The 23,513-nt window shown below is 48.3% G+C and overlaps 1 protein-coding gene across 5 annotated transcripts in view; it reads right to left on the reverse strand.

The window, feature by feature from the left end:
* The window catches only part of LOC123377623 (probable E3 ubiquitin-protein ligase MID2), a 432,199-nt gene that overhangs the window by 47,122 nt on the left and 361,564 nt on the right, over positions 1-23,513 (reverse strand). For all 5 annotated transcript variants that reach the window (XM_045030745.1, XM_045030744.1, XM_045030748.1 and 2 more), the window contains exon 8: positions 10,474-10,635. In XM_045030745.1, coding sequence (XP_044886680.1) covers positions 10,474-10,635 — 162 coding nt within the window. The remainder of the gene's footprint in view (positions 1-10,473; positions 10,636-23,513) is intronic.

Raw genomic sequence — 23,513 nt, forward strand, 5'->3', positions numbered from 1 at the left:
AGGAGCCTATATAAGAAAAAGACCCAAAATCAGGACTGTCCCTATAAAATCGGGACATCTGGTCCCCTAGATGATGCCTCTCTCTGTCAATTTACATCCTTATACCTGGCCCAGAGAAAGACGCTACATCCCTTAGCATGACACTGAGAAGCCTGAACAGACCAGCATAAGACCAAAATAAATGTCTGAAACACTTGGGTGCACTATTCCTCTGAGGGTGCAGGAGAAAAAAGCAAGCAAGACCAGACCCCTCAGCATGGTAGGTAAGTCCACAACTGTCTGCTATGCAGTCAGAAAACTAACGGGTGAATGAAGGCTGCAAAGCAGAGAACAGGATTGAGAGTGGGCATGAAAACTGGTGATTATCGTCCTCTTCTCTGATACTGTCTTGGAGGAGGACAAGCAGCTAGATTGCAATGGAGCCGCTGAATAACAGAAACACAATATAACTATCAAAACATACAAATCTCCAAACAGACTCCCTGTGGATTTTCTTGTTTAGGAATTGCTTGCTACATAGCATCCAGTTCCTCACAACATATGTGTGTTAAGAGCTGGTGCTCACCCAGCAGACCTGCAGAACCCATGATGAATCAACTCCCCCGAGGATGAGATCAAACTTTCAGATGTTCCCAACTTGAACTTCAAACAGGTTTAAAAATTATTGAATAATACATGACAGCAGCTGAATTGCTCTTACAGTAGATGATCAACTGGTTTGTCCAGAGTATAGTAGCTGGAGAAGGATGGTGCTAAAGGTGGTTTATGTCATGTGTGTGGCAGGCAAGTGTGAAAAGGTGCATCCTGTGTGTGGAGGTATTGGGATCCTCACAGAAGAGACAGGGGCCATTCGTTAGCATTTGACTAGTGTTTTATTGTTAGTTAGAATAATTTCTTGGAGTCTGAAAACTGGACCAGCCAATGCCCTCGTCCCAAATGCAGATAAAGCTCAGCCCTTAATGTGAACCCACACCAAACAAAGCCCCGCCCTGGCCCGAAACTCAGACTAGCCCCTGCCTGACGTGCCACCACTGTAAATCCAAACTGGAACCACTGCCATAGACCCAACCTATGAGGGTGTGCAGGATACACACTTCCAACTGTTCCTAAAATTAATAGCCCAGAGGGAAACACCTGCTAAATGGGGCATTCGCCTTAGAATCACCTGACACATTTCTTTGCTGAAGTGAAGGCATTTCTCTGTGTACTCCATCATCATAATGCATTACGAGACAAACAATGGAAAGTGGATCTGATTCCTTCAGCTCCTAACCAGATGGCAGCTTCTGCTCTCAGTTACAGCAGTGTAAGTCCAGAACATCAATGTCAAAGAGGTTAGAGCTTGTCTATACAGGGAAGGTGACTGGAATAGCTATTCTGGGATAACTCATTGTGTGGACATTCTTATTCTGCAAAAGCTATAGTACTTTAAATTCACACCCTGCCTTATTCAGGAATGACCTCCCCAGCAAGACAAACCCTTAATCTGGACTAAGCGCAGAACCTGGGGCCCTTCCAGCTGTACTATTAATTTCCATTTTCCAAATAATGTTATGATAATTTCCACTTCTTGTGACTTACAGAAAACCAGCCCATGGGACACACATTATCATAGCCTGGAGCTCATCAGCCATTACAAAGTGATGCATAAATGTCAACAGGTGGAAACGTATCATCAGCATGAGTCAGTAGAGGGCTGAGTATTTAAAGCACTGGAAAAGCTCCACCAATAAAAGCCATCTCCCCTCTATTCCCTTCAGTACAGGAGCTGTGGCTTTCTCTGTATTCTGTGAGGAGCCAGGTGCACTTTGGGACACTTAATGAGGCCAAGGGCGTGTGCTTACTTCGGAAACATCAGCTTTTCACCCTGTCTTAAAACCAAAATAGACCCTCCACGCCAGTTGGTTTTACATTCTGACCAGTTAAGGAATGAGGATTCAGTGGGAGCACTGACACTTTTGCATTCTGGGAGTTAATATCTGTCTTGCCACAGGCCTTAATGTAAGGGGACTGTTGCCCCCTTAGTAACATTCAGTGGAGGTGTTTGGTTGCTAGCTCCCAGCACTAAAAAGGGAGGGGTCGATGGGAAATCAGGAGCCTGAGACTGACAGTCTCCAGGAACAATGTGGAGAGGCCAATGCTCCAGGTCAGCCTGATTGACAGGGAGGGCAGGCTAATCAAGGAGTCAGGAGGCCAGGGGGGTCCCATCCTCTGTGGGAGCTGGAATTGCCTGCGTCAGACACAGTGGGGCCGAGCTAAGGAGAGAGCAAGGGCCCAAGCTAAGCTGCTGGCTCAAAAAGCCAGAGCCTAGCCCAGAGAGAGCAGGCCTGCCCTGGGAGGAGAGCTGCAGCAACCAGAGCCAGAGGGGCCAGAAAAGCAGCCCAGGAATCAGGTGAGATTCTGGGAGCAGAGTCACAGAAGCAGCCTGCAGAGCAGACCTGCCCTGGGAGCAGAGCTGTAGCAACTGGAGCCAGAGAGGCCAGAGAAGCAGCAGCAGCTGTGCTGAGGCAGAATGGAGCTGGAGCTGGGGCTGGAGCAGTCTGGAGCTGGGTGCGGTGAGCAGCTGGGGAGAGCAAGGGGGACCCTGGGCAGTGGGCCCAGCACAGGGAGACAACTCAGCCAAGAGGCCCTGCAAGCCAGACTTGGAGGGGGATCGTAACCCTGACAGGGTGGTGGTGACGCTGGGGAGAAGGGTCCTGTCACCCAGAGCCTGAGAGTGTGCGGCCACCGCCAGAGCAAGTGTCCAACCCGCAGCGTCCCTGCAGCACAGCCAGGGCCTGAGAAGGAGGCCTGGGACCTACACGGAACAGACTGTGAACTGCCCTGACGTTCCAGAGAAACTGTTTGTGATGTTCTCTGCCACAGAGCAGCGTGATGTGTTTTCCTTTAACCTTTCCCATTTTTCCTTACTCTTTTTTAAAATTAATTGTTAATTAAATAACTTGTATTTGCTTTAAATTGTATGATGTGATCAGTGGGTCAGGGAGGTGCGCAGCGCAAAGAGAGTACCCCGGAGTGGGGACACCCTAGCCCCTGTCCTGGGTGACCACAGCAGGGTTGGGGGTTGAGCCCCCCAGGAATCCTGGGCCCAGCCTTGTTGGGGTTACGAGGACTCTGCCAGACAGGAGAGTGGAAGGGGAGTCCTCAAGGGCAGGGAGGCCTCTGGGTAAAGGAAGTGGGAGTGAGGACTCAGATCCTTTCGCTGGCCCACTTCACCGGGGTAGTGCAGAAGCCAGGAAAGTTCCCCACAATAGCGGGACCATTCCCCCGCTTACATTAAGTCTATGGTGGAAACTCTCAAAACACTGCTTCAGAAGCAGAGAGTAGAATCCAAAATAGGTTAACTGGTCATTCTTTTCTTGTACAACTGTTGACATTTTTCTGAAGTGACATCATTTGGGAAGTACGCGCTCTGTTATAATTGGCTCTTTTGAAGGACTATAACAAATTGCTGCACACGGGGTTCTACACTGACAAATACAGGAAGGAGAAATAACCCAGAGCAAACCACTACAAACCCAGTACAAAGTGGTAGGATCCTCATACACAAAGAGCAATACATTTGTTTGTAGTGTGCAGCAAATAGGCCTATTAATACCCACAGGAGAACCTTAAAGAGACAGGTTCCTTCACAGGGCATTGTTCATTTTCTGCTTGCTCAGGAAATGGCAGCCATGCCGCAACATAGTAGAGTTTATTTATCTGTAACTATATATTGTTATATAAAAATAAAAACACAGAAAAACTATGTTAAAAGGACATTGACTTTGCAACTTTAGTAATCACTGAAAAGTTGGAAAATCACACAATTAAGGTTGCCTGTGCAACCTTAATTCAGCCCCTTTGTGCTTATGCATTATAACACAGTCTTACATGATCACATACTATTTTTCATGACACTGAGTTCTTCACCAACATCAATTTATTTTCAAAACACCCCCGTAAGATGCCCATTTTACAGATGAGGTACTGAGGCAGAAAGATTAAAGTACTCATTTTGGGTACCCAATCCGAGACACCTTGGATCTGATTTCATAGCACATGTAAAACTTTATGTTCAAAGCACAGCTACTGTTGACTTCAGTTGCAGCTCTGAGCGCTCAGCACTAATACAATCAGACACCAGGGTCTCAAGTTGGACACCCAGAAAATTAAGAACAGACAGTGACCAGTTTAAGTGACTCACCCAGCATCACACAGGAGCTCTGTGGCACAGGCAGGGATAAAATCCAATTCTCCAGGGCTGCATTCAACTGCTTTAACCATGAGCCCAGTCCCACGCTCCCCACTCCCCGGTTCAATCTCTCAGCCTCCAATTCCCAGTTACAGTTTCTCTCCTCCCCCTACCTCCAGTTCCTATCCCATTAGATTGCTTGTCCCAAACTACTCCTTTCCCTCCCCCAGTCCAGCTTTTGCCCTGCCCTCGGCCTGAGCTCCAATAGCAGGTTACGGATTGCACAGGAAATACAGGCTCCCAGCTCTTCAGTTCCAGCCCAGCTCCAGCCCGGCCCAAGGCAGCTGGGAGCAGCCATCACAGGGAAAGTCCAGCATTGCTCCTGTAGCCCAGGGCTGGAATATGCTCATTGGCTCCATGGGCATGATGTACATGCAGTCTGATCAGCCCTGGGAGCTGTGAGAGGCCCAAGCATGCCCAGTGTGGAAGCAATCTTTGGAGATTTTACTTGCTAAAACTGAAGAAGTCTCTACTCATAGAATCTCAGAATCTCAGGGTTGGAAGGGACCTCAGGAGGTCATCTAGTCCAACCCCCTGCTCAAAGCAGGACCAAACCCAACTAAATCATCCCAGCCAGGGCTTTGTCAAGCCTGACCTTAAAAACCTCTAAGGAAGGAGATTCCACACCTCTCTAGGTAACCCATTCCAGTTCTTCACCACCCTACTAGTGAACAAGTTTTTCCTAATGTCCAACCTAAACCTCCCCCTCTGCAACTTGAGACCATTACTCCTTGTTCTGTCATCTTCTACCACTGAGAACAGTCTAGATCCATCCTCTTTGGAACCCCTTTCAGGTAGTTGAAAGCAGCTATCAAATCCCCCCTCATTCTTCTCTTCTGCAGGCTAAACAATCCCAGTTCCCTCAGCCTCTCCTCATAAGTCATGTGCTCCAGCCCCCTAATCATTTTTGTTGCCCTCCGCTGGACTCTCTCCAATTTATCCACATCCTTCTTGTAGTGTGGGGCCCAAAACTGGACACACTACTCCAAATGAGGCCTCACCAGTGCTGAATAGAGGGGAATGATCATATCCCTCGATCTGCTGGAAATGCCCCTACTTATACAACCCAAAATGCCATTAGCCTTCTTGGCAACAAGGGCACACTGTTGACTCATATTCAGCTTTTCGTCCACCATAATCCCTAGGTCCTTTTCTGCAGAACTGCTGCCCAGCCATTCGGTCCCTAGTCTGTAACAGTGCATGGGATTCTTCCGTCCTAAGTGCAGGACTCTGCACTCGTCCTTGTTGAACCTCATCAGGTTTCTTTTGGCCCAATCCTCTAATTTGTCTAGGTCCCTCTGTATCCTATCCCTACCCTCCAGCGTATCAACCACTCCTCCCAGTTTAGTGTCATCTGCAAACTTGCTAAGGGTGCAGTCCACACCATCCTCCAGATCGTTAATGAAGATATTGAACAAAACCGGCCCCAGCACCTACCCTTGGGGCACTCCACTTGATACCGGCTGCCAACTAGACATTGAACCATTGATCACTACCCGTTGAGCCCGACCATCTAGCCAGTTTTCTATCCACCTTACCGTCCATTCATCCAGCCCAGACTTCTTTAACTTGCTGGCAAGAATACTGTGGGAGACTGTATCAAAAGCTTTGCTAAAGTCCAGAAATAGCACATCCACTGCTTTCCCCTCATCCACAGAGCTGGTTATCTCATCATAGAAGGCAATTAGGTTAGTCAGGCATGATTTGCCCTTGGTGAATCCATGCTGACTGTTCCTGATCACTTTCCCCTCCTTTAAGTGGTTCAGAATTGATTCCTTGAGGACCTGTTCCATGATTTTTCCAGGGACTTAGGTGAGACTGACTGGCCTGTAGTTCCCTGGATCTTCCTTCTTCCCTTTTTAAAAGATGGGCACTACATTAGCTTTTTTCCAGTCATTCGGGACCTCCCCCGATCGCCATGATTTTTCAAAGATAATGGCCAATGGCTCTGCAATCTCATCGGCCAACTCCTTTAGCACCCTCGGATGCAGTGCATCCGGCCCCATGGACTTGTGCTCATCCAGCTTTTCTAAATAGTCCCGAACTACTTCTTTCTCCACAGAGAGCTGGTCACCTCCTCCCCATACCGTGCTGCAGAGTGCAGCTGTCTGGGAGCTGACCTTGTCTGTGAAGACAGAGGCAAAAAAAGCATTGAGTACACTAGCTTTCTCCACATCCTCTGTCACTAGGTTCCCTCCCTCATTCAGCAAGGGGCCCACACTTTCCTCGACTTTCTTCTTGTTGCTAACATACCTGAAAAAACCCTTCTTGTTACTCCTAACATCTCCGGCTAGCTGCAACTCCAAGTGTGATTTGGCCTTCCTAATTTCACTCCTGCATGCCTGAACAATACTTTTATACTCCTCCCTGGTTATTTGTCCAATCTTCCACTTCTTGTAAGCTGGTTTTTTTGTGTTTAAGATGAGCAAGGATTTCACTGTTAAGCCAAGCTGGTCACCTGCCATATTTACTTTTCTTCCTACACATCGGGATGGTTTGTTCCTGCAACCTCAATAAGGTTTGTTTGAAATACAGCCAGCTTCCCTCGACTCCTTTCCCCGTCATGTTATTCTCCCAGGGGACCTTGCCCATCAGTTCCCTGAGGGAGTCGAAGTCTGCTTTTCTGAAGTCCAGGGTCTCTGTTCTACTGCTCTCCTTTCTTCCTTGTGTCAGGATCCTGAACTCGACCATCTCATGGTCACTGCCTCCCAGGTTCCCATCCACTATTGCTTCCTCTACTATTTCTTCTCTGTTTGTGAGCAGCAGGTCAAGAAGAGCTTTTCCCCTAGTTGGTTCCTCCAGCACTTGCACCAGGAAATTGTCCCCTACACTTTCCAGAAACTTCCTGGATTGTCTGTGCACTGCTGTATTGCTCTCCCAGCAGATATCGGGGTGATTAAAGTCACCCATGAGAACCAGGGCCTGTGATCTAGCAACTTCTGTTAGTTGCTGGAAGAAAGCCTTAGCAGGTATGGCCTGAGATTTTTCAAAGGCTTACAGTATGGCCACATTTGGATGGATTTTCATAGGGAACATCAAAAAGCCACAGCCCTGACACAAAGGCTACTCCTGTCAAAATGGTAAGTCCCTGCTCCAAAGCCTAGACTTCTCCAGGGAAAGGCTGCCAGAACGTTTTCACATGGGCAAAACAACTTATTTTCCCCCAGCCTCCTTCTCGGAAATGCTGGACGTTTTTGGTGAAATATTTCATAAAAGGAAAAAAAATAATTCAGCCTGAGCCAGACACATGACATGAGAAATTTCAGCCCAAATGGTCAAAGCTTGGCAAAGTTAAAAGCAGCTGAAAAGAGGGTCTTATAACGAGAAGCATTGAGCAACCTTCATGGCAGGCAGTGCTCCCAGAATACATTTTCCATGGTTAATATGTTGCTCTTTCTTCTCTAGACCTGTACACCAGGCTGGTGGGATCCTCGCCTCTCAGTGCTCAACTAGCAGCCGCTAGAAGAGAACTCAGTCCACTCTTTTCCCTGTGTGTCTGCTGATATAAGGACCGGAGCAGAGATTAACATACAAGAAGAGAGAATTAGAGGGGGATTGAAGGGTGACTGCTGCACTCCAGGGGAGACCGCATGTGGCTGCAAATCAAGTTCCATGCTAGGGGCAGTCCGGCACTCGCACAGGGAAGTTCAAAGCCCTCGGAATGCCTGTTGCCTTGCTCGCAAGGGTGCAGAGTAAATGAGGGGTAGAGAGGAGCACAGGCTGTCTGAAGAGACATGTGCAATCCTTCTCGTGCTAATGAGGTGCTTAGGCTCTCCTGCCTCTCAGCAGACGTAACCTGGCTCTCAAGCGGCAGCGCTTTCATTATCATCATCCTGAACTTACTCAAAATGAGGTAGACACAGTTTGCTCAAACTTTCCAAAAATTGGGACTGACAGACATCAAGCACAGAGCACGTTAACCAAAAGGGAGATGTTCAAGTTTTGAACATGTGGAAACAGGTAGTTACGTAGAAGTCTCAAGGTGACACTGATGAGAAGGTTGGCTCCAGACAGATATTGTAATAACACATGCAAATAATGTTTTAATGTTAATTTAGCCGTTCTCTTATCCTTCTGCTGGGTTGGGAATGCAATGATTATTTAAACGATCATACAATCCCAATGTTAGAGGTTCATTTTGTAATATGCATAACAGTAATGTTGAGCACTTCTTATAGCACTTTATGCAATTCCTGCTTTACAGTTTGACAAATGTAGGAAGCTGCTAGAGACAGTGAACAATCAGAATTAAAAATTTGATCCCGTATATATTTCAGTAAATCAGGTTCATCTGTAAAGCACCGCACTTAGCAGTGTGCTAATATCTCTGATGACTGACACTGAATAAAATAACAAGTTGCAGCCTCCCCAGGGAACTACTGAAAGTAACTTATTTTCCTTTCTTCTGAGTAGGTTTGTCATATCAGCTCTTGGCCTGTCAAGTCACCAATTTCTTATTTCCATCTTGAGTGTATTTCAAAGCAGAGAGCGTGCTTTTAAACAGCATTGGAGGGAGGGATACATTTTTAATAAACAAAAGAGAATTAGATTGGAGTTTTCATCAGCTTCTATCCATTCTCTCCAATGTATGGACTTTATTTAATTTAATTGTATTTAAAATTGCCACAGTTTCATGAAAAGATTGAGGCGGTAGAAGCAATAAATCATTTCAAAAGTCTACTCAAGTGCAGAACTCAGACATGATTGAAACATCAAGAAAAAGGAACAAAAAAGAACACTGGATATGTCAGGACCAGACAGAGGAATTTTATAATCATCAACAAGATGTGGCCACAAATCAGGCAGCGCTGGACAAAAGCCAAGAGATGAGCCACTTGCAACTACTTTGGAAACCGACTGCCCATTCCAATATTTTTACCTTTTTTTTTGTATTATAAATCACCACTAAGAGGGAAATAATCATCCCAGATGTGTTACTGAGCTAATGGGAAATTAGGTTTAAATCCTCCATATATCATGTTCTACTCCATGGCCAGAGTGGATCCAATCCTGTTCCCTTTGAAGTCAATGGGCCTGTTGTCTGATCCCGCTCCTATTTTTAGAATGTCTTTAACTCTTTCCCTCCCCTCTGAGGGAATTTAGGTTGGGAGAATGAAAGTCTGAACTAACTTTTTTCTCATGTTTGTTGGCAAAGCACATGACATTTTCCATATAGATGCTTTTCAGGTTTCTTTTCCTAATAACCCTATGATAACAAACCAGCACATGCCTCACAGTCCTCCCAAATAACCCTACAATATAAGCCAGTGAGCTGTCTAGTTCACACGAGTGACCCTCTCTTAACCAGGGGCGGCTCCAGGCCCCGGCACGCCAAGCGCGTGCTTGGGGCGGCATGCCTGCAGAGGGTCCGCTGGTCCCACAGCTCTGGTGGACCTCCCGCAGGCGTGCCTGCGGAGGGTCCGCTGGTCCCGCAGCTCGGGTGGAGCTGCGGGACCAGCGGACCGTCCGCAGGCACGCCTGCGGGAGGTCCACCGGAGCCGCGGGACCGGCGACCGGCAGAGCTCCCCCTGCAGCATGCCGCCGTGCTTGAGGCGGCGAAATGTCTAGAGCCGCCCCTGCTCTTAATAAACCAGTAGACACCAAGCTCAGTGCTCAGAAGTGAGTGAAAGGTCAATTTCAAGAGGTTTGACTTTATTAAGCACCAAAAATGTGGGATGCTCATTAAGAACAGGTTGTGCAACCAGATTTCTGCTACTTTCACTTCTTGACCAAGCCAGATTTCTAGATATGGTTTGGAGAAGTGGGTTCAGAGTGGATATGAACTGACCTGAATGTTTGCCCAAACAGTCCCTGCCCCAGAGCCTAAGATTTAGACAATATGCAACAGCTGAATGGAGGGGAAGGGACTGGGGACGAGGAAACAGTAGAGACAGACATGTTTCCATAAAGGAGCTCATGAATAACCCTACAATAACAAACCTTACCCAACAAGCAACATGGACACAGCTTAGCATACTGGGGCAACCCTAGAGACACCAGCTAGCATGCAGTGCCCAGGGCTCACGTGCAATCTGGCCTTTGTGTTTTGTGAGCACAATGGGAAGAAAAAACAAGTCAAGCAAGGAAACAACAAAGATTTCAAGTTTACAAAGGGTGGTTATAAGCCACAGCAATTAAAGAGTTAGGGAAAATCTCAGCAATATCCTTTTAAACTCCAAGATTGATAAAGCTGCTTTTCTACTTCCCACCCAACCTGAAAAAAAAGCCCTGGCACATACTGTTTGTCTTGAGCCTGGCAGGTTCGCTGTTCCGGCTGCCAGCTTGGTTTATGGCCTTGACAAGGAAGATGTATCTGGTCCCACTCTGGAGCCCATGCACGGTGTAGTGGTTCTGTTTGATGTTAGGGACAATCATCCAGCTATCCATGGAGTTATACAGACCTGCAGTACAGGAGCAAGGCATGGAGAGGAGATTTATTACCAGGTAATGGAGTCAGAGGACAAGATATAATGCAAAGGCAACACAAGCTGGTAAAGTGGAGTTCATGGACTCTGCATCCTTCATACTGATTTACTGTCTGCCCAGGAGTTAACAATAGAAACTTGCTGAAGAAGCTGAAGGAAAATTTACATAAATGATAGAAAACAGCTGCTGGGGGATTCTTTTTATTATCACATGAAAGCGAAGCTTGATAAGTCAAATCTGGCATCATGGCCAGAGAGTGGTGAGAAAGGGGATGCAGGCATTGCAGTCAGCCTGTCATGTTGTTATCTGGGGAAGGGACGGAGGCGAGGGCCAGAGAAAACTTTGAAAAGAAATTAAAATATAAAGATTCTTCCAGGTCCAGGCCACCTGGAAGATGAAACATCCAGCAGAGTATGCCTGGGAGAAGACAAGATAAGCCAAATACGAGCTGCTGATAAGACCTCACTGAGTGGGCAGGCTTGATTGTTGGGCTGTCTCTGGCTTAGGACTCACATTCATTAGAACTGCTTAAAAGGGCTGCTAATGATCTCCAGGTGTAAGCTTTCCCATTTATTGTGGGAGAGCAGCACCAGTGTTCACACCGGGAGGAGCATGCAGCTGTGCCCCTGGCCTTACCAAATGTGCTGGGTGACTGGAGAGCTCTCACAGTTTGTAACTTAATGCAGAGTGATTTGTTTATCAGATGAAAGGTCTTTGCCTGAGCTGGTTTCTATGAACCAGTGCCTATAAACTTAACCCACCCTCACTGCAGCCACTCAAATTAGCTTTCCCTGTCTACAGGGATTACCATTACAACAGGGTCTGAGCATTGCTGCTAATATGCTGCGGCCTCACTGAGTCTCCTTTTCAAGTTACCATGTAAAATGCAAATAAAATACTGCTGTGCAAGGGGACTTACATGAGCAAAATGAGAAACAAATGCTTCAGGAAGTGCACCTTAAAAAGGCTATGAGCTTTTGATGGCATTTACTTGGTTGTAATAAACGAAGGCAGTGAGGGGAATGGACTGGCAGCAACACCCTGCAGAACACACTGCCTGCCAGTGGAATTTCATTATCTGGAGGCCACCTCATGCACACCAATGCTTTCACCAGCCAAAGTAATCCTGTCATGCTGGCGTGTCCTTTTCACTGCTCAGTGGGTTGTAGTGTTAAGAACATTGATGTGATGACCCTCCCCACACACCTCACACATGCATTCCACACATGCTCAGCGTGCACGGAGAACCCACCAGGGTGGAACTAAGAAGCACTGTCAGTACAGCAGTTCTGTCTGTTCTCCATATAGAATGGTGCTGGAACCCTGCAGCTGCTTCCACCCTCTTGTAGAACAAAACATTTCCCTTGGCGATGTCCACTTCTCTCCTACACTGCTGTCCTGGCTGCAAGTGTAAATTTCCCACAACTATACACAAATTCACCAAACAGCATTTATGGCTTGGGTCTATATTTATTCCTTTTCATTAGTCATTGCTACTACAATTACAGCCCACAAGGGTAAAGGGCATTCACCTCTGTACAGCAAGCCAGCACAAGGTCTATGTACCAGTGCCTAATGGCCTCTCTTGAATGAAACATGAGCTTGTTCACCTCTCACAATTTCTCTCTCCTCCAGGAAAATCTTGCTGTGTCACTCAGCAAGTTGTAATGGGTGACACCACAGCCCTGTGACACAGCCTATTAAAAATAAAAGAAAATATGACATTTGTGCTGCTTTATGGTTCTAATACCTTCCCACTGGTCACATAAATACCACATGGGGCTCAGTGCTCACAGATTAAAAGGGGAAAGGAAGGTACAGCTATAATTAATATTAATCCACGAGTGACACTACAGGCTAGTGTAACTCATACTAGTAATGTCACTTTGTCTCCCTCTAATGGCTGATTCATATAAGAGATTAAAAGTCTACTAAAGCTATCAGCTAAAGGAGTTATTCAAGTAGTTCAGAAGCAGTGGCGGATTATTCTTTTAGCATTGAGGGTCCCCAATTAGGTGGTAATTATACAGGCACATTATGTGATATCCTGTACTAAAACAGGATTACAAAGTAGCAAGGGAAAGGAAAACAGCAACATTGCATCTATGAGGGACATTCTTATTACAGATACCTGTGCTATAAGCAAATGCTAATGTCAGTTAGAGAAGAAACTCCAGTGAACAGCTGCTATAGACCACCAGGACTGGAGGAAACAGACAATGAAACATTCCTGGACCAATTTGAAGTATTCAGACCCATGGTCTAGGTGGATGGCAACTACCCAAGTATCATCTGTTGTGTGACAGACACCCAGGCATGGGTACCAAGGATGTTCCCAGGTAAATCAGAAAACACCTTTATGACAGAGAATCCAACATAACTCTACTTCTTATCAACAGAGAGGAACCAGCTGGGAATACAAGAATAATAAGGAAATTTGAACCTATGATTACAGGCTACTTGGATTCAGGTTGGTAAAGGGTGGAGCACAGAATAAAGCAGTACATGACTATTGGATTTCAGGGAAGGAAATTTAGGGAATGAAGGAATCTACTGAATAGGGTGCAACAGGAGGAAGTATTAAAAAAAAATCCATATGTGTGCACGTCTATGTGGAAGAAGACGGGGAACTGCTCCACACCTCACACTTCATGTAGAACAGAGGACAGTTCCTCTGAGAAACAAAGAGTATAGCAAGAAAAACAGCCAAAGGGGCTCTGCTTGGGATTGTGGGACAGATTGGAGGGGTAAAAAAACATAAGCAGGAAATGGAAATTGGGCTGTTACCAATATGTTTTCAAATGATATATTGAAATGCGAAAGGAACAGTTGGAGTTCAAATACAGTAATATCACATAGATTAGAAAACAGATTTTCAGAAAGGACCACACGTAATTTGTCTGAGAGATGGGGAGTATGGAGCAGATTTCAACAGAAATTAAAAACGCTTCACAAAAGAGCCACAAAAATGCAAAACCCCAGGAAACAATCCACTAACCCACCTCGGCTACACTGGTAGATCTATGTGAAGACTGCATGGCTGTGTTAAGTGACTGCTATTGCTGGCTCATGACATGAGGGGGCACAGGTGCTGGCTGGCTGGGAGGTGGAGGAATGGCACTGGCTAAAGATGTGAGGGGGTGCAGGCATTGGCTGGCTGGAAGGTGGAGGGATGGCGCTGCCTGAGGACAGGGGGTGATGGTGATGGCTAAGGATGTGAGCGGGTGCCGGCGCTGGCTGGGTGGGAGGTGGTGGGATGGCGCTGACTGAGGACATGAGGGGGTGCTGGCGCTGGCTGGGTGGGAGGTGGAGGGATGGCGCTGACTGAGCATGTGCAGGTGCTGGATGGGTGGGAGATGGAGAGATGGCGCTGACTGAGGACATGAGGGGGTGCAGGTGCTGGCTGGGTGGGAGGTGGAGGGATGGCACTGACTGAGGACATGAGGGGGTGCATGTGCTGACTGGGTGGGAGGTGGAGGGATGGCGCTGACTGAGCATGTGCAGGTGCTGGATGGGTGGGAGATGGAGAGATGGCGCTGACTGAGGACATGAGGGGGTGCAGGTGCTGGCTGGGTGGGAGGTGGAGGGGTGGCACTAACTGAGGACATGAGGGGGCATTGGCTGGGTGGGAGTTAGAGGGATGGTGCTGGCTGGGTGGGAGGTAGAGGGATGTACTGGCTGAAGATGTGAGGGGTCCATGGTGATGGCTGTGGATATGAGAGGGAGCTGGCTGGGTGAAATGGTGCTGGCTGAGGACATGAGAGAGTGCAGGTGCTGGCTGTGTGGGAGGTGGAGGGATGGTGCTGGCTATGTGGGAGGTGGAGGGATGGCACTGGCTGAGGACGTGAGGGGGTGCTGGCGCTGGCTGGGTGGGAGGTGAAGGGATGGTGCCGAGGACGTGAGGGGGCACAGGTGCTGGCTGAGGATGTGAGGGGGTGGAGATGTGGCTGTGTGGGAGGTGGAAGGATGGTGCTGGCTGGGTGAGAGGTGGAGAAATGGTGCTGGCTGAGGACCATTAATGGTGGTTTAGAATCTTGATGGCTCTCATTGACTAAAACAATTGGTTGTAAATGGCTCTATGTACTTGTAAACCTTCCTGCAGTCCCGTTAATCAGGCCGGGAAGAATGGAGACTTGGGGTCTCACAGGACATGTGAGCATGTCACCTAGAATCCATCTTAAACCTGGTGCTTTTCCATTTAGAAGGAGGGGTGGGGCCCAGTGAGACAAAAGATTTCTGCCTTATGCCAAAGCTATAAAGGGGGTGGAACAGAACAAAGGAGAAATCCGCTAGTTACCACCTGAGCTGGAACTAACAAGAACTGTACCAGGGGAAAGTATTTGGCCCAGACTAAGGAGGAGTCTAGTCTGTGAAAGAAGCTTATTGAAACATCTCTGAAGGTGTATTCAGTTTTCTGAATTCAGTTTCTTAATGTATTAGGCTTAGACTTGTGTGTTTGTGTTTTATTTTGCTTGGTAACTTACTTTGTTTTGTCTGTTATTACTTGAAACCACTGAAATCCTACTTTATACTTAATAAAATCACTTGTTTATTAATTGACCCAGAGTAAGTGATTAATATTTGGGGGAGCAAACAGCTGTGCATATCTCTATCAGTGTTATAGAGGGTGGACAATTAATGAGTTTACCCTGTGTGGCAGAGCTCTGACCTTGCTCCTGTGGGTCCTGCACTTCTAGGCGGTTTATGCCTAGCCTCAGTGGCTCACTGTGACCCTCCACGTAGCCCTTCTCCCTCTAGGGCCAGGGTTACAGTCTACTGAGCCCTTTTCATCATAGGCTGCAAGGAGGTTGGTGAGAGAACTCCCAGTGTCTCTGTTCAGTCTCCTGTCCTGACAGGGACCTGACTTCCCCTTCCGGGAGCTGTTCCTGTAGTGGTGGGTTGGGGGGAACCCGGGCCCGCCCTCTACTCTGAGTTCCAGCCCAGGGACCCTAATGGTAGCAGTTGTTGGCAGCCAACCTTTCACTACCAGAGTTGCTACGCTTCCCTGGGCCACTTCCCCACAGCTCTCCTGCTTCTCCCTTACCTTAGGGCTCCTTTAACAATGTTTTAGGGTGTCTTCAGTAACCAGCCCTTCAGCCACACTTCCTCTCCTCTGCCTGACTGGAGTGAGCCCTTTTTATAGTAACAGCAGGGCCTTAATTAGAGTCAGGTGGTCACATTAACTGAATGGCCTCACCTGACTCTTTACAGGTTAATTAGAGTCAGGTGTTCTCATTAGCCTGGAGCAGCCCCTGCTCTGGTCAGTCAGGGAACAGAAAACTGTTAATCCAGTGGCCAGTATATCTGCCTTCAGCTATTCTGTTGTACCCAACTGGCCTGAGTCTATCACACCTGTGTAAGCTTTATACAGAGTAAAATGGATTTATTTGGGGTTTCGAGCCCATTGGGAGCTGGGTGTCTGGGTGCTGGAGATAGGAAACCTGCTGAGCAGTTTTGGTTAAAGTCTGCAGCTTTGGGGGCATGGTTCAGACCCTGGGTCTGTGTTGCAGCGGAGTAGTGTGTCTGGCTCAACAAGACAGTGTTCTGGAGTCCCAAGCTGGCAGGGAAAATGGGCTCAGAGGTAGTTTCAGCATGTCAGGTGACAGTCCCAAGGGAGTCTCTGTGACTGAACCCATCACAGAGGGATGGTACTGGCTAAGGAACTGAGGGGGTGCAGGTGCTCTCTGGTTGGGAGGTGGAGGAATGGTGCTGACTGAGGACGTGAGGGGGCAATAGCACTTGCTAAGGACATGAGGGGGCAATGGCACTGGCAGAGAATGTGTGGGGGCACCGGTGCTGCTTGGGTGGGAGATAGAGGGATGGTGCTGGATGAGGACGTGAGGGGGTGCTGGCAGGGTGAGAGGTAGAGAAATGGTTCTGACTGAGGAAGTGAAGGGGAGCTGGCTGGGTTGGAGGTGGAGGGATGGCACTGGCTGAGGATGTGACAGGCCGATTGCTGAGGATGTGAGCGGGTGCAGGCGCTGGCTGGGTGGGAGGTGGAGAGATGGTGCTGACCGAGGACATGAGGGGTCACAGGTGCTGGCTGGGTGGGAGGTGGAGGGATGGCGCTGGTTAAGGATAGGAGGGGGTGCTGGCCTTGGCTGAGGATGTGAGCTGGTGCTGGCTAAGGACATGAGGGTGCGCTGGCTGGGTGGGAGGTGGAGGGATGGTGCTGTCTGAGGCTGTGAGGGGGCACTGGCTAAGGACATGATGGGGTGCAGGCTCTGGCGTTGGCTGAGCACATGAAGTGGCACTGGCTGGGTGGGAGGTGGAGGAATGGTGTTGACTGAGGATGTGAGGAGGCTCTGGTGCTGGCTGGGTGGGAGTAGGAGGAATGGCGCTGGCTTCTGAGCTGGGGGGAAGTAAGGCATGAAGAGGTAATAATGAGTTGTGGGGAAGGGGATGTTGGATTACTGAAGGAGGTCCAATGACCTTCTCTTGATGACAACAGGAACATGGATGGAAGAAAGTGCAGATGGCTTCCGTCCTCTAGCAGTTGTGTACCGCCACTCAAGTGTGTTATGCGTGCTGGGCTGTAGCAGAAGCGCGCGGAGAAGGTGTGTACTAGCAGCCACTAGTTCACTGGTTAAATTCCCTCCTTAGCCCCAACATTTCACTTGTGCTGGATGGCTGGATCATGGCTGGGTCATGGGGGGCCAGACCTAGTAGCCAGAGCCCACTGTCACAACTTTGGGTGGGGAGGGAAGTTCCATAGCTCCCCCAGTAGGTGTTTCAGTGCAGCCAACTACCCCTACTTGAGCCTCCTTGGGTCTGCGTGCAACATTTGCTGGCTCCTACGCCTGCAGCCAGCTGAGTTCTGAAGGGAAGGTAACTTTCTGTTCTCACCAGTGAATGAGGGTGTCATGAAGGGTCAGTCAACAGATGTCAAGGATCAGGGGAAAATGTGGGACATGGATCTCACCAAATTGCATCATTTCTCCGTGTTCCTGAATAACAGCCTCCAGGAGGACAATCTTCTCCTCAACTGGATCAAGGGCATGGCCTTGTGTAGCAGGAGGAGCTTTAGAGTCTGAGCTGTAGCTGCATCCATGAAATTGTCCGCTGCTCCCAAATTGGAGGGGAATCTGTCAGGGTCCCCTGGTATGCGCAGCTTGATAGGCACCTGCAAAGGGGAAGCCTGTGGATGGGCCTCAGGGTGCAGTTCAGTGAGGACTAAAGTATGGGGAAGTTCTCTTCTTTCAAGGTCCATGGCAGCTCCCCACACCGGTCCTGGGTTGGCTTGTGCCCCCAGGCTCTTTGGCATTCGTACTGGGCAGGCTGAGATGGCATGACTAGTTTCACCACAGTAGAAGCCCAATTGATGGTGTTGTTCCTTTTCTTCAGGTGTGAGTCGCTGGTCAGCCAGATTGGCTTGTATGGGTTCAGCAGGTGATACAGAAGTTGGGGTCATGGTCCACGGTAAGGGAGGTTGCAGGCAACTGCTTTCTCCTCCCTTTGTTCTCTCAGCTGATTATCCATGCATATGGTAAGGTCTACAAAGGCATCTAAGCCTGCTGTCATCTCTACATGGGCCAGTTCATCTTTGATTTCTTCCTGCAAGCTCCATCGGAACTGGTATGGCTGTGCTGTTTCGTTCCACTCTGTATGTGCTGTAGGGTGGCGGAAGAGCACTGCATAGGAGGCAATCATGCCTGGCCCCTGCTGGAGCCCTCTCAGGGTTGCCTCGGCTGCTTGTGCTCAGTGCAGGTCATTGAAGGTGGTTGACATCAACTGGAGAAAAGCATCCCAGTCCAACAGCACCAGGCTATGGCCTTCCAGCAAGGGGGAGGCCCAGTCTAATGCATCTCCTGGCAGCAGGCTGATTACCAGGGCTGCGTTAGCCTGGTCAGAGGCATAGATTTGGGGATGCACCTGGAACAGAAGGTGGCATTGGTTCATGAAGCCCTGGAACTGCCACAGATTCCTGTCAAGCCATTGTGGCAATGGCATTGCAGGCCCCTGTTCAGGGCCAGGCACTGCATTGGCAGCACAGTATTCTCCACTCAGCTGCCTCACTTGCTCCTGCAGCTGCTAGTTGTCTAAGGTCATCTGCACAATTTGCGCCTGCAGTGCTTGATTATAAGGGGGGTGGGGTGGCATTTGGGCGAGTCTGATGCTTCTAGTGTGATCCGAACAGTCTGTCACGGACAGGTTGTGGGCAGCTGGACATAGTAGTCAGAGCCAGAGTGCAGTCACAAGATAGGAGTCAGCTGGGTCAGGACACCAGGAGGTTAGAATCACGAATCACATGCCAGGAGTCACACTGGGTCAGGATGCCAAGAAATCAAGCCAGGGGACAGGGGGAACACAGTCTAGAACAGGGTGGAGCTCAGTTGTTCAGACAACTTCCTGGTCCCGCTGCTGGCTTAAATAGGGACAATAGGCCAATCAGCTGCTCTGGGATTCCACCAATAGGACTGCAGGGGCAGAGCCTCAAACTGGGGCTGGGCTTCATGGATCCCAGGTATGCAAGCATTAGCAGGCTATCTGGTGAAGGGTTGGAGGTTAGCTGCTCCTGCAGACCCAGGTTTGAGACCCATGGGTCATGCAGCGGGGTGAGCTGGAGTTTGGAAGGCTGGGTTGACTAACTGTGCTGTCCCCCGCCCCCCATAAGCAAACACTGTAATCATGCCATAAGTATTTGAGATGGGAAAGGACTCTTAGGTCCCATCCAGCCCATCCCTTGGGGCCAGCATCAGACTGAGTCCCACAATTTACTTTCTAGTATCTCCTGCAGGCCAGTTTTAAATGGCCCAAGCAGGGGACTCACACTGCTCCCATCCCTCCACCCAATACATCTCATGCTCAGGAAGCCTTTCCTGGGATTCACCTTACTGTTCCTTTTCCTCACTGTAGCTCCATCACTCTCAGTTCTATCCCTGGGTGTAACTAGGGCAAAGCTTGGTATGAGTCATTGCTCTGTTTTTTAGCTCCTGGCTGGTTAGCTCAGATCACAAGAAGGGGAGGACAGGCTGCATGTGTCCATATACATTTTGTTTGAAATGTTTGTTTAAAGCACCTAGAGAATCAGGGCATCACTATTTTAAGCACAAGGTGAAATAGCTACAATAAAGAGATACAAAATAGACTGTGCCCCAAATAACTGACCAATTGCCTTCCTCAGGCTCTGCAGCCTTCAAACGCTCAGAGATTTATCATGTGTACCCTATATTGTTGCACAACTACACTCTCATAATGTTTCTTCATAAGCTCTCCAACATCCAGGAACTTTTGCTGCTCTTGCATGTACTTCCTCTAGTCTGACTGCACCCTTCTATTAATGCAGTCAGGGCCGGCTTTAGGAAGTGCGGGGCCCAATTCGAACAGTGTCGAAGGGGCCCCGACAGGGATGACAAAAAAAAAATGTAAAATAATATGTGCGGCTTGTACTCACTGGGCAGTGCTCCAAGTCTTCGGTGGCACTTTGGGGGCGGGTCCTTCACTTGCTCCAGGTCTTCGGCGGCACTGAAGGACCCGCCGCCGAAGTGCTGCCGAAGACCCAGAGCAAGCGAAGGACCCACCCCCGAAGTGCTGCCGAAGACCCGGAGCGCCGCCAGGTGAGTAAAAATTAAAAAGGGGTCTCTAGCCAGGGAAGAGATTCTCACTGGGCGCAGGGCCCTCTTAGGCGCGGGGCCCGATTCGGGGGAATTGGTGGAATTGGCCTAAAGCCGGCCCTGAATGCAGTGTCCAAGAACTAATGCCATTTTCCAGCTGTGTTCTCACCGGAGCCCCACAACTCTCTCCTCTGTGACCTGGAGCCGTTCCACTGCCTTTGTGTTGACATTGCTCATTGTAATCTCTCAGCTCCAGAATTGCACTGCCCACTCAGTTCCCTGCAGTAGGTATCTTGTGGCATTGCTGCCTTAGACGTTCACCCCGCCCGTTGAATGGCCGGGGTTCTGTGACCAATTTTCTACTGATTTCAGGCAATTTTTCCAATGGACTCATCTTCGTCTTTTCTGCCCACGTCAGATTTCCCCGCGGCCCCTGGGGGTTCTTTCTTCGTCTTCATTGCAGTTCAAAACTCCACCCAGTTTAGAAGCATAGGGAGTGATCCATCTATCCCAGTATCCTGTCTCAGACAGTGGCCAGCACCAGAAGCCTTGGAGGAAGGTAAGAGAAAGTCTGTAGTGGGCAGTTATGGAATGACTTGCACATGGGGAAAACTTTTTCTTAATTCCCCTATCTATCAGGGGTTGGCTGATGCCTTGAATATGAAGGTTTATATCCCTGCCAAAGCCTTTAAAAAAAAAAACCAAAAAAAAAAACCTTTTTATTTTAATTCCAGATGCTCTTGTTATCCAGATAAATTTCCAAATCCTACTAAGCTCTTGGTCTCAAAGATAGCTTGTGGCAATGAGTTCCATGGGCTAATTGTGTGTTGTGTGAGTATTTCCTTTAATTGAATGTCCCCATGTTCTTGTATTATGTTAAAGGACAAACAGCGTATCTTCTCCAGATGAGCCATTATTTTTTATATCTTTACCATGTGTCCTCTCAAACATTCCAATGTTTTCAATCTCTCTTCATCAGAGAGTTTTTCCAGACCTCTAATATTCTCGTCACCTGTCTCTGAATGGGTTACTCCAGGTGAAGGGGTACTTTTGATTTTTTTAATCTGAAATTGTCATTGACTTGCTGTTTACTCTCTCTTCTGAACTGTTAATTAAAATTTTAAATAAAACAAGCCCTAATGTTAATGCCTTTGGTGCCCATTAGGTGCTTTCTGTCAGCTCAACACACTGCTTGTGGCTGCACCATCCTTCACAGCTTCTAACCCATGTGTCAATGTTCACATCCAAGCCTGTTCAAATGTGCTTGCTACACTGGGAGATCCAGGTCATATGAACTCTGGTGGCTGCTTAAGAATGTGACTCAAAGTTAGATCAGAACTCCCATACTCTGGTTGAAGAATGCAAGGTATGGAAGGTCCCCTACATTTGATGGAAGGTATAAATGCACAAGCGCCCGGTATGAGAAGTCCTAGCCTAGAGGACTGCCATTCTCATCACAATGTTCAGGGGAAAAGATGTGAAGTCTTGTTAATATCAGCAAGCTTTGGGTTGAAAGTTCCATGCCAGACACTGAAAATTTACTGCCAGATTAGTTACTATTTGCAGCCTCTTGCTTTATGGGAGGCGAGATGGTGCCACAGACAAAGGAACATTGCTATAAAACATCTCTACTGCAGGTTCCCGCTCCATACGGGGGAAGCATGCAAAGAGGTAAGAGTATAGTGCCAAATACCAAGTGTGACTGTACAAATGGTTTGCCCTGTGGACCAGAATATCAGAGCGCTGAGATTCTTGGCTAGTTACTGCCTAACAGCTGGAACACAGTGGGAGGAACGGGTAAAGTTTGCTAATTGTCAGCTGATGTCTGACTACAAAGAGAAAAGCTTAATGGGATTTTTCCTTTTAATAAAAGCACAAAGGATGCCAGAGATGGCTGGATAGGCAGGTTATATCAGCTTTGAAGATTTAATTCTGCCATTCTCATTGGAAGCCTCCTGCATATTTAAGGTGCACTTAATAAGCTCATTTAGAAAGCTCCCTCTGTTGTGACACTGCATTTTCCTTTTTTGCACCCACTAGCACTCCTTTATCTGCAGCCAAGGCTTGACTCCTAACAGTACATAGGTTGTGACAGTGCTTGGGTCAGTAACAGAGGCACAAGATTCAAGCCCACATGCTCAGGGTTTAACTGATCACCATTTTTGGGGTCGGGAAGGAATTTTCCTCCAGGGCAGATTGGCAGAGGCCCTGGAGGTTTTTTGCCTTCCTCTGCAGCATGGGGCACGGGTCACTTGCTGGAGGATTCCCTGCAGCTTGAGGTCTTCAAATCACAATTTGAGGACTTCAATAACTCAGACATAGGTTAGGTGTTTGTTACAGGAGTGGGTGGGTGAGATTCTGTGGCCTGCATTGTGCAGGAGGTCAGACTAGATGATCATAATGGTCCCTTCTGACCTTAAAGTCTATGAGTTTAAGGCCACAGATGTTCCATGTAATAAACTACTTGAAAAGGGGTGAGTGGCTGGGAAACCTCTTCCCTGAGAGTGTTATGCTTCTGCGGAAAGCACACACTAATTCAGGAAAAAGCCTAGAAACCGCACACACCAGCTAGACCACTTGAATTTCAATTTCACTGTGTAACCTGACATTAATTTTCTTCCTCCCATGTGGTGCAGACAAGACGGCCCTTCTACTCTCTGAGGCCTTGGCTACACTTGAGAGTTACAGCGCTGGTGGTGGCTTTATAGCGCTGTAACTCACTCCCTGTCCACACTGGCAAGGCACATACAGCGCTGTATCTCCCTGGCTACAGTGCTGGTTGTACTCCACCTCGACGAGAGGAATAAAGAGAATAGCGCTGGTGCTGCAGCGCTGGGGTGCCAGTGTAAACAGGGAATAATCTTACTACGCTGTAACTGACCTCTGGAACCTTCCCATAATGCTTTTAAGTAAAGATAACTCTCTTTGTTTTGTTGTGATGCCTCTGTTTGTTTTGTTGTGAACTCGGGGCTCCCGAAGCTGCTTATCAAAAAAACAAACACAGCTACTGTTTGCTGTGAATGAGCTCCCTTTGGAACGCCCACAGCTAGTGTTTGCTTGAAGAGAGGGGGCTTGAGGAGAGAAGCAGTACGGCATGTGGGAGGGGGGAGGGGTCTGTTTCGAGAAGGCTGCTTATCTGGTCTGTGAGGAAAAAAACAGAGGGCTATTTGCTTTCAGTGAGTGAGAGAGGGGTGAGGGAGGGGGTCGGAACTAGCAGCTGCTGACAGTGTTGGCTCCAAAAATCCACTCTCTCTCCCCCCACGCTCCCTGTCACACTCCACCTCCCGCTCTTTTGAAAA

The sequence above is a fragment of the Mauremys mutica genome, chromosome 9, assembly GCF_020497125.1.
Source record: "Mauremys mutica isolate MM-2020 ecotype Southern chromosome 9, ASM2049712v1, whole genome shotgun sequence".
Taxonomy (NCBI): domain Eukaryota; kingdom Metazoa; phylum Chordata; order Testudines; family Geoemydidae; genus Mauremys; species Mauremys mutica.